The sequence below is a fragment of the Marmota marmota genome, unplaced genomic scaffold (assembly GCF_001458135.2).
Source record: "Marmota marmota marmota unplaced genomic scaffold, marMar, whole genome shotgun sequence".
In the NCBI taxonomy this organism is placed as follows: Eukaryota; Metazoa; Chordata; class Mammalia; order Rodentia; family Sciuridae; genus Marmota; species Marmota marmota.
In genome coordinates this window covers 77,805-90,025 of record NW_026000147.1, presented here as the reverse complement: position 1 = coordinate 90,025, position 12,221 = coordinate 77,805, and the positions used below count along the sequence as shown (strand labels likewise).

The 12,221-nt window shown below is 39.0% G+C and overlaps 1 protein-coding gene across 1 annotated transcript; it reads left to right on the top strand.

The window, feature by feature from the left end:
• The first annotated feature begins 5,763 nt into the window (after positions 1–5,763).
• LOC125611466 (vomeronasal type-1 receptor 90-like) lies at positions 5,764–6,717 on the top strand. Its single transcript, XM_048786300.1, has one exon. It carries the CDS (start codon positions 5,764–5,766, stop codon positions 6,715–6,717), a length of 954 nt encoding a protein of 317 aa, XP_048642257.1.
• Positions 6,718–12,221: the final 5,504 nt, after the last annotated feature.

The window sequence follows — 12,221 nt, the reverse complement described above, 5'->3', positions numbered from 1 at the left end:
AGGACCCTGGCCCACCATATGGAGGAGGAGGAGCAATGACCAGGCTGTTTCTCCCCCCAATTCTATCTCTCTCTCTCGCTCTCTCTCTCTCTCTCTCTCTCTCTCTCACACACACACACACACACACACACACACACACAATCTGTCTACCACACAGGGCTCTCCTGTGCTACTTCCATCTAAAAACAACAGCCAAGACCTGCAAGACTATAATCAAGGTCCCTGCAGGTCTGGTTACACCAGAGATATCCCTGCTAGCATACTTCTCTTGATTCCTCTTTGCTTTTCCGATGATCTAATACCTCTATGTTCTCACCTTCTACATCATGAACCTCACATCATACACCCCTCTCTTTCCTCACCATGAGAAACTGTAAATGCTTACACAAACCTGATATATACATACACACACACACACACACATATTTAGTAGACATGAATTGAACACATCATTTCTCTTTATTGTGACAAAACTGTAATTGTCTAAACAAGAGATATTGAGTTTAAGGCTGCATATTATTTGCATTGGGTGCTGTAAACATGGATCTCCCCCTTAAAGGTGCAGTATTGGTAACCTGCGGGGACACTAGAAGATTGTACTATAGAAACTTTAATACTGCGGATTCCCACCGCTAGACAGGGAGACACAAAGTCAACATGAGAAAAGCAAGGGAAAAAGTGCCCTAGACAAACCAAGATGCTATAATAATAGAATTCACTCACAGTACAGTAGATAAAATGTCAGAGAAGAAGTTCCAAATAAACATAATTAAAATGATCTGTGAAGCAAAGAATAATAGAAGAGAACAAATACAGGCAACAATTGATAACACCAACAAAGAGATAAGAGAGGAAATACAGGTAGTAAAAGTTTATTTCAAGAGATAGAGATGCAAATTATTTTTGAAATGAAGGAAACAATAAACCAAATAAAAAAATCAATAGATACCATCACCAACAGACCACATCACCTGTAAGATTGAACCTCAGGCAATGAAGACAACATATATAATCTTTTTTTTTATATATTTACTTTTTAGTTGTAGTTGAATGCAGTACCTTTATTTTACTTATTTATTTTTGTGTGGTGCTGTGGATGGATCCCAGAGCCTCACCTGTGCGAGGCAAGTGCTCCACCACTAAGCCACAACCCTAGCCCTGACAACATATATAATCTTGAAAATAAAGTTGACCACATGGGAAAGATGGTAAGAAACCATGAACAGGATCTTCAAAATCATGGGACATCATGAAAAGACCAAATCTAAGAATTGTTGGAATAGAGGAAGGCACAGAGATACAAATCAAAGGAATGCACACTCTCTCCAATGAAATAATGTTAGAAAATTTCCCAAACATGAAGAACGAACTGGAAAATCAAATACAAGAAACTTAAAGACACCCCAAATGGACAAAATTACAGAAGAACCACACGGAGGGAGACACACTATCATGCAATTGCCTAGCACACCGAACAAAGATAGGCTTTTAAAAGCCACCAGAGAAAAGGTTCAGATTACCTATGGGGAAACAATTCGGATCTCAGACTTTTTTTTTATTTTTTTGTCAAAGGAACTTGGAGGAAATTTTGAGCACCCATCTCCCCAGATGGCTGTTATGCAGGACAGAATCTAATCAAGGGGCAAGTGAAATGTTTTGCTTGGGACCATTCATCCTGTGCTCCTCAGGGGGACCCTGTTATGTAACTATAGAAACTCAAATGACAGGCTGCAGAGAGATGAGGTCACCACACCTTTTCCTTAAAACTGTTCAGGTTATTCTCAGGTGCACCAAGTGGCCTGCATCCATCCAGCCAAGTTCTTCTATGTTTCCCTGAATATAGGCTGTGAGTACATGGGCTTCTAGAATGAGGGAGGACGGGGCAAAATGGGTCTCATAATGAGGGTTTTGGTAGCTTTAGAAGAGCCATCCAGCATTAACCATGGCACTCAGCCAGACAACTCTGCTCTGTGAGATGCAATGAAGGAAATCTTCCTAGGATGTGTCATTCTTTAATTTTGAGACTTAGAAAATCATTCCTTATTTTCCTTAAGAAATTTCCACTATTTCAGGTTCCTACTTAATTTTCTCTGAACAATTGCCTATGCCTTCTGTGCTAGCTCCTGTTTTCTATGTTATTTAGTCCTATACAAATAGTCAGAGAAGTAATAATTTTCCCAGTCTCCTCTTTATTAAGTATGCTCAGCATTGCTTCTCTCATCTTCCTGAAAAAAATGGAATGCTCCTTGATATGTGACTTTCTAAATATTGAGAAATTAAAAAGTGATTTTGTATAAACCCAAAAGTAACAGGGGTGACCTTATATTACCAGAACCATGTGTTGTAATTTCTCATGAAATCTTCCTTGTCCTACATTTCATCTCACAAATTAAAAATGAATGGTGCCTCTCCACATTGTGTGTTCTGCCCATTAGCCAATTCTGAGTGAGAGGGCAGTGGTCCTGTGTCACCTTCATATGAAAAGACAAGTGAACCTGATAGTGGTTTCTTTTTCCTTGCCCCCCAAAGATCTGGGAGTATAATTTTCAATATTTGAGCAGGAAGAATATATGGTCCATTCCTCTGGTCTCTTTTTATTATTCATTTTAAAATCCTCCTTCCCATTTCCCTCATAATGGTTATGTCTGATAGGCATTCTGTTAGGGAGAATATTTGGAAAAGTTGATCCTCATTCTGTTCAGGTGTCTGGGCTCACATTTATTTTTTAAGTTCATATTTTCATGCAAATGCATTTACAGAACAAATGTGAAACAATCTCCTTTTCTTCCTCTTTAAGCAAATTGAACTTGACTCATGTCATTATTGACTTCATCAGGTAAACAGATCCTCCTGTATGTATGTTTGGGTTTCCCAGGAAGGACAGCTTCATATCTGTGATGGAACTCCTTTGGAGTTTCTTGTTGCTGTTATAAAAGGAACTTTATTTATACTGAACCTGAAGACAGATTTCAAGCTATTGTTATTGTGTAGTTGCTGCTGGGAACCCTGAGCTTTACTGAAATCTTTCCAATTTATAGGAACAATGGATGATCATCAACCATATTTTTCAGGGATAGCCATCACTCATTTACCCAAATATTCTGCAGGCTTTCCTCCTTCATATTCCTGTAGCTTGCACATTTCACAATGGTTTTTCACACAACATAGCACCTGGCTGGTAGTGGTTGTGCCCTCCCTGATACGCAAGCTGTTTCTCCCTAGTGCTCTTCATAGTTTCCCAGCTAGAACTGTGATGCAAAGTACAGCTGGCTGCCCAATTTCCCCTCAGTCCCAAACTCACATGAATCAGGACCAGTCCCATTCCCAGAATTCAATTGTTCATCTTTAGTTAACATACAGTAGGTGATGGGAGCAGGGGGGGATTTAAGTACATGGAAAAGACAAAATAAATTATGCTCCTTTGCTGATGCTGTTTATTATTATTATTATTATTATTATTATTATTATTATTATTATACTAAAGTTTGAGCCCAGGGGTGCTCAACCACTGAGGTACATCTCTAGTCTTTTAATATTTTATTTAGAGACAGGGTCTTGCTATAAGTCTTATGTCCTCACTAAGTTGCTGAGGCTAGTCTCAAAAATACAATTCTCTTGCCTCAGACTCCCAAGCTGTGGGAATTACAGATGTGCACCACCATGCCCAACCCATGTTACTTTCCCTGTGATTTATGTCACCCTCTGTGGACTGTCCAGTATTTCTTAGGATAGTTTGATTTCCCTTGTTTAAAAAAATCATGATTTTTTTTTTTTGCTGCGAAGAGTACGTTTCCAAGTACCATCACTGTGTTAGGAGCCTTAGTTGAGGAGGCCCCTTGAACACACTGCAGGGGGTTTAGGAAGTTCTAATCTTGTCCCTGAGCCTCTAGACTCTTCTGTGCTGAGTGGCAAGACTCATGGCTGGGAGAGGACATACCTGGTGATTTATTTTAGCTTGTATTATGAAGGGCTCCAGATCCCCAGAATGCTTTATAATATAAAGGAGATATGAACACAGACATAGCTTTATACTTACCTTTAGAATACTTACATATTTTATAATATTTAAGTGAGTAAGATATAGATATCTGATGCATATGATATACTAATACATCAGTATGTGATCTAAATTCTGGACAGATGCTGGGCACAGTTGTGAATGCCTATAATCCCAAAATAAAAAATAAAATCATCATTTTGCTATTCACCACATTTCAGAAAAAAAAATTAACTTTCTTTTCCTAATGGTTTACAGAATTTTCCTTTCAGTCAATTACTGCGTGTCCTCACTCATGCAGGGAATATAAACATTTTGCCCACATGGAATTACAGATCAGAAGAATCTGGGAAGGGGCAGTGGAAGGAGGATTCAGAGGAGGGGTGAGGGGCACCTGGGCACAGATACAGGGCTTGGGTCAGCAGTTCTCATGCCTATAGCTCAATGTGGTCACCAGAGTCTGCATCAAGTGATTACATGTGACCAAATAAGAGTTTTGAGACTCTTCACACTTAGAAATTATACAATGTGAGAAAATCTAAATGTTAATTCCCCCCATGTGTTAGCAAGCAATATATACTTGTATTGACTTATAATAAGAGACTCCCTAAGTCCAAGTATCATGTCAGCTAAAGGATAAAATTAAAAAAAAAATCTGCCATCATGCCTGGCTACCCATATTTAAGTAGAAAATGTGTTTCTGCTAGTATTTGACACTGGACTTGGATCACATAGGTCAAATTGTGACTCAATAACAAAAATAATTAAAATAGATAGCTGTGCAGGGGAATCAAATAGGTCTCAAATTCACTCAGTTTTCTCTGAAAAGAGATTCCCAACAGATTATAATTCTGTTGATTTTTAGCCTCTCTGAGTTGGTGATAGAGATGATCAACTATTAAGAGATTTCTATGAATGAGGATCTGCACAATCTAAAAAATTGAAAAATTCCAGAGATCCTTCTGCACAGCAATCCTTCCCTGAATGCAAATGTGCTTCATCCTGTTTCATGCAAGGTATCTTGTGTACAGACATGATGAGGTTTTGTTCAGCTTATAGAATAGATGAGCCCAGAGCCCAGGTTCATGGGCTTCTCAAAGTTGAATACTTATCCTTTAAATGGAAGATCATGTAAGTATGTTCAAGCCATCTGACTTCAGACGTTGCAATACTTAGCATTTTCTCTGTGAATGTATTCACAAAATTACATGTGTTCATGAACAAACCAGAATAAAGGTAACAGGAAGCTAACATAAATATTCATGGCATACAACATTGAGGCTCTTTGTTTTGGAGGGTTTTCTTTCTATTTAAACCCCCATAATTTCAATTGACCCAAAAGTGCATAGCCCTTACTACAGGAAGGACACATACTCCACCCTTGCAGTAAGATATCACCAAGAAAAATTCAAGATTGCATCAGGGAAAGATTTTCTATAACATGGGAGCTTGTGAATGACAAATATATGACAGCTGTGATCATTTTTAATGCTCAGGAAATCCTTTTGTACTTTGCATAAATTGGAATCCAGCCATGATTGGGAAAGGATGGGAAGAGAGAGAGGAAAGAATGGTTTCCAGGGTGTGTCAGCCAAATTTCAGTTAAAGGGGACAGGGGCACTGGGACAGGCCAATAAATTTTCCTCCTGGAAACAGTGTTGGCTGAGAGGGATGCAAGTTAATATTTGTGATAATGCATTTCCTTATTTTTCTCCCAAAGACATGTACTCCATGATTCCTTACCCCCAAAGATGAGAAAAAATCACATGGTGCATGGAGTTATTAATTTAAGAAGCACCTTTTACTCTGAAGTGGGAATTGGGATCGTGGCCAACACCATCCTCTTTATGTTCCACATAATCAAGTTCCTGTGTGACAAGAGGCTCAAGAACACGGACTGGATCACTAGTCTCTTGGCCCTTACCCACATCCTGATGCTGCTCAACACGGGGATCTTTGCTGCAGACACTTTTACATCTCAGGTGGGGCTTCAGGGTGATGTCACATGTAAATCAGTTGCCTACTTGTACAGGTGGATAAGGGGCCTGTCCATTTCTGTCATCTGCCTGCTGAGTGTCCTGCAGGCCCTCACCCTCAGCCCCAGAAGCTCCTGCTTGGCAAAGTTCAAGCCTAAGTCCCCACAGGATAGCATGAGTTCCCTTCTCTTCCTGTGGGTCTTCTATTTGTCCTTCAGTGCCCACTTCTCCATCTCCACTGTTGACAACTCCACTGTGACCTCCCAGGGCCTTATATTCCTCAGTGACTCCTGCACTATCTTACCCATGAGCTACTTCCTCTGGCATTTGTTTACCGTCCTGGGTGCATTACGGGATGCCTTCCTTATAGGGCTCATGGCCCTATCCACTGGGTACATGGTGACCCTCTTGCATAGGCGTAAGAGGCAGTGCCAGCACCTTCACAGCACCAGCCTGTCTCCAAAAGCCTCCCCAGAACAGAGTGCCACCAGGGCCCTCCTGCTGCTCCTGGGTTTCTTTGTGCTCATGTACTGTTTGGACTGCATGGTATCCTCCTCAAGAACCATGTGGAACAATGACCCTGTGTGCCGTTCTGTCCAGATCATGGTGTCCAATGGCTATGCCACCATCAGTCCTTTGGTTTTTATCTGCACGGCAAGACACAGCATTACCTTTTTGAAATGTTTGTGTGGGGAAGGACAGTCAACGTTGAGTCATTGCATGATGGGTCATTTCTCAACCTGAGCCACTGCACTGCCATGCATCAACACATCATGGCATAGTGAGTTTGCTCTCTGTGTTGGATCAATGCATAAAGTGGTTTTTAAAAATGATTACATTGAAGCTTGAAACTGAGAAAAACAGGACAGATTATTGACCATATGGCTCCAACAAAGCTAGTAACTTTATATTTCTGATTGATGTGTGAAAGGAACCCTAGGAAGTAAATATCACTTTCTTTTTCTGAATCAGTGCATACATTTATAGGTATGTGAGACATTGCAGTGGTTTTAACGAATCAAGAGTCTCAGAAATCTCCTTTATGCCTAATAGATTGTAAACATCCCTTAAACTGCCATCTCATCTATCAATTGAACTTTTATGAATATAAAAAAACTTGATATAGCGACAACAACTATTATTTAAACACCATTGCTCAGGATACCATATTTATAACAGTCAGTGATAGAGACAGTCTGATATTCTCAAGCATATGAATGTATGAAGATATGGTCTGGATGTATCATGGAGTTCCACTCAACGTTGAATAGGAGAAAGATTTTGGTGCATAGGAAGCCACAGACAAGTCTTGAATTTATTATGTCAAGAGGGTACATGGTGACCCTCTTGCATAGGCATCAGAATCAAAACTGTATACATCTACACACAGCATGGTGGAACCTTCAGTAGAATAATATGCAAAGACAGCATATTGCATTAAATACTAAGCATAGCATTAAATACGAAGGTGATCCTGATGTATAAGAAACCACAGATGAATCTTGAAATCATTCAGTCAAGTGACTGTCACTCACGAAAGAATCAACATTGTATAAAATCTACCTGTAAAAGATGGAAGTTTGGGTCCTATAATTTATAAAGACAGAATGTAGTAGTATGGCATTTTCCTGCAGCTGAGGAAGGGTGTGCCCTGGGGAATTTTTATTTAATGAATCCAGAGATATTTTAGGAATAAGAAAAACTGGGGAGACAGTAGAGAGAATCCATGCACCCACATTTGAATTTGCTTAATGCCACTGACCCGTACTCTTAATCACAGATAAATGATAAATATCATCTTTTGTTTACTTAAATAATAATAAAATGTGGCAATTACCTTATAATCAAGGGTGAGGAAAACTTTCTCTAAAATTACAAAGAAAACTGCAAGTAGCCCAAGGTGGTGGTGCCCACCTGTAATTCTCAACAACTCGGAATCTCAGGCATCACAATGTGTGGAGTCAGGAATGGGCTAATTTGAACTTGGATCAAAGTGACAGAACATGACATGGTCCATATGATTAGGACACATATTATTTTTCTGAAGCTCTGATTTGGCAAAGTTCAAGCCTAAATCCCCACAGGACATCCTGAGATCCCTTCTTTCCCTGTGGGTCTTCTATATGTCCTTTAGTGCCCACTTCTCAATCTCTGCTGTTGACAACACCACTGTGACCTCACACACACTCTTATATTCCTCAGTAATGTCTGCAGTATATTACCCATGAGCTACTTTCTCAGGCATTTATTTATCATACTGGGTTCATTACAGGACATCTTCCTTATAGGGCTCCAGGCCCTCTCCAGTGGGTTCATGGTGACCCTCTTGCATAGACATAAGAGGAAGTGCCAGCACCTTCACCTCACCAGCCTGTCTCCAAAAGCCTCCCCAGAACAGAGGGCCACTAGGACCATCCTGGTGCTCCTGGGTTTCTTTGTGCTCCTGTACTGTTTGGACTGCATTGTCTCCTCCTCAAGAACCAGGTGGAAAAATGACCCTATTTGTCATTGTATCCAGATGATGGTGGTCAATGGCTATGCCACAAGTAGCCCTTTGGTTTTCATCTGTACTAAAAAACACAGCCTTAACTTTTTGAAATTCTAATGGGTGAAGGAGAGTAAATGTTGGATCATTTCATGATGGATAAATTTTCATAAAAAGCCTCCACACTGATGTGCAATCATTCATCATGGCATAGTGTGTCTGCTTTCTCTGTTGAATGAATAGACAACGGGGGGATTTTATGTGATTACTTTTAAACTTGTGAATGAGAAATACATGCTAGATATTTTTTTTCATATACCTCTGAGATAAACTAAAGTCATTATATTATTTGGGGGGGGGGCAGGAGGAGTTACTGAAGATTGAATTAGGAACACTCAAACACTGAGCCACATCCTCAGCCCGATCTTGTGATTTTTGTGGAGACAGGGTTTCACTGAGTTGCTTAGCACCTTACTTTTGTTGATGCTGCCTAAACACATGATCCTCCTGATTCCATTTCCCGAGCTGCTGGAATTAGAGGAGAATTTCACTGTTCCTGGCAGTACGTTGTATTTCTGACTGAAAATGTGAGATGGACCCCTGAGAGGTAAATCTCAATTTTATTATCTTCATTAGTCCCTATATTTATAAATATATGAGATTGGAGTAGCTTTTAATAAGTAAATAGTCTCTGTAGTCTCTCTTAGGCCTAATACATTTCCATCTGAGGTATCAATTGTGCTTTTACACATATAATAAATAATATTGGTAAGGACTCAAAACTGTCATTTGGACAATTTTGCTCCTGGTACTGTTACCAAAAATATGCAATGGTGCAAACATTCAGATATCCACATGCATAGGAATTTATAAACATGGGGTCTGGATATATCATGGGGTACCATAAGAAACCACAGATGAAAGTTGAAGACATTATGTCCAATGAAATGTCACTCTTAAAAAGAATCATCATTGTATAAATCCACACATAGAAGGTGAAACTTTGGGTAATGTAATCTATAGAGACAGAATATAGAAATACATTTTCCAGAAGCTGAGGAAGGGTTTCAGTAGGGAAACTGTTATTTGATGGATATAGAGATTGCTTAGGAAGAAGAAAAAGTTCTGGACACGGTGGAAATTATACATGCACACAAAATTGAATGTGCTTAATGCTGCTGACTGTACTGTAAAACATCGGTAAATGGGAAATCTGATCTTTGTTTATTTACTCATCATAGAACATTTCAATCACTTTAAGCCAATTGTGAGAAAACCATTCCCTGAATTTACAAAGAAAAGTGAAATGATTATCAAAGTGTCAAAATATTTTTTTCCAAAAATTTGATAACATTTCAGCAAAACTGGGCCAAACAACCTGGTTGTGGTGGTGCATGCCTGTAATCCTACTGGCTAGGGAGGCTGACGTAGGAGGACTGTGAGATCAGAATCAAGCTCAGCAACTCAGTGAGGCTCTAAGCAAATTAGTAAGATTGTGTAACTGAGTAAAATATAAAAATGGCTGTAGATGTGGCTCAATGGTTAAGAATCCTGAGTTCAATGGCTGATACCAAAAATAAAACATACAATAAAATCATAAACAGTCATTTGAAGATGATTCCCCTGAAGTTAACCATCATATCCGCTTTTGTATGAAGAAGTAATTGAAGTTCTGGTGTAAGTTCAGTCTGGGCACCTCATCTATCTCAGTGTTGCCATAAGTAGTTCCTGTAGGATAACTATCTGAATGAAGTGTTTTAAATTGGGACAAAATACCAGATTTAAGCACCATCTGAAAAATTACTAACCTTGATAATAGTTCATATCATGAAAATATGAACCCATAAAAGTCTTTTAAATCAGGAAAAAGAGTGAATAATAATATCAATTTCTTTTTTATTTAACCAGGAATACTAGGTTTTTTAAAGATATTGCAATGCTGTTTTCAAATAGTCCATATCAATTTATCAGATGCCAAATGATACAGGCTATTTGAAAATAGCATTACAATATCTTATCCTTCACAGAGAGTCACACACATGATCCGACAATCACAATCTGTGTTTTACCCCCCAAATGTGTACGCAAGCATTCATAGTAGTTTTATTCATGATCACTATAAATTGAAAAAAAATAAATTGGAAGGAATAAAATTGTACTTAAGGAAAGGAATGGTTGAGAAAATATTGTAGTTCCAAAGGAGCAACTTCCAAGTGACTCTGTTGGTTAAGTCAATAAGAGAAATGAAGCTCAATTGCATTTGAATAAGTGAAACAAGCGTCACTTCACCCAGCCTCACCTGCCTGTGAATACCTCCACCCCCACTCCAGCTTCACCTGCACTCTGAGTATTTACTTCAACACATTTCAATTCCAATTTAATTTGCACTCACACCTTGAACCCAGATTCTCAGACTTTGAAAAATGGAGAGCAAAGCCAACACTCCCCAGGAACCAGGTCCTCCCAGTAAGAAGGGGCTGAGAGAGAAAATGCCCATCATCCATGGTAGCTGAGTCACCTGGCCAAACAGCAACTCACAGGGGTGCCAGGAAGATCTCAGACCAGAAAGTGCTCTGACAAAATGTTAGGTGATTTTAGACAAATTTGGCCCATGTCACAATGTAAGAATTGATACTTTCTAAATGATTGGGATGACTGTGACCCCCCAATACACATGTCATTTAACTTAAGAGAAAAGTTGGGAGCCCACTTCTCTCTAGAGAGCTGTTATCCACCTGAGCACACCGTCAAATGGAGGGGCAGGTGATATGTCCCACTGGAGACCTGATGGTTTGGTGCTCTCCAGTGAGACATTGTCACTTTCTTACAGACACAAAAATTAAGGCCCTGCAGAGAGATGGGTTAAAGGCCTCCCTTCCCTAAACCAACCCAGGTTCTTCTCAGGTGAACTGTGTCTTCCCATCACCTCCATCTTGTAAGTGGATCTGGATCCTCAGATGCAGAACCAGTGTTCAGCGAGGTCCTAAGAAGGCTGTGGGAGGAGGAAGTTTGGGCATCTTAGTGAGGTTGTTGGTATCTGCAAAAGAGACCTAAGCTCTATGAGTCCCTCTCAGGCGAGAGGACATTCCCTGTAAGGCACAATGAGGACATTTCCTTCCTAGCCTACTCATGACTTCACAGACTGACAAAAAAGTCTCCAATTTTTGCATAGGAGACCTCAATAAGTTTTAGGTTTTCATGAACAAGACTATAGTTACTGACAAGCTCTGTTAATATGCATGCTCCCTATAAAATGTAATGTTCTGATTTTAAACATTACTAATTCAACGTGTTTTACCAGGCACATGACATGTTTTAATTTTGATAAATATACATGGTTCTGTTTCTGTCATTATTACAACTCAAAAAAGAACTACTATTGATACAAGTGACTTCTGTGCTGTTTAATTGTTTTCATATTTTAATACAATTAATTAAAAATAATTTAAACAAAAAATTAAACAATTAATTTATTGTTCCATGTTTTAAAGTCTTTAGAAGGAAATCTCCTATGCTCAAAACATCATCTGGTAGAGGGTAACCCCACATTACTGCCAAGTATATCCTACGATTTTATCCTGAAACATTTCCTGTCACAATATATACTATAAGCCCTTGCCCTGTGCTCTGCCACTTAGGAAATTTCAAATTACAGTTGCAGATGTTGAGTTTGCAAATACATTAAATATTTAAAAACTAAAGATGGTGTTTTTTTTTTTTTTTTTTTTTTTTTTTTTTTTTTTTTTTTTTTTTTTTTTTTTTT

What these genes read in the sequence shown, in the direction of transcription:
- LOC125611466 (XM_048786300.1), top strand. Translation starts at nt 5,764, where the DNA reads ATGGTGCATGGAGTTATTAATTTAAGAAGCACCTTTTACTCTGAAGTG.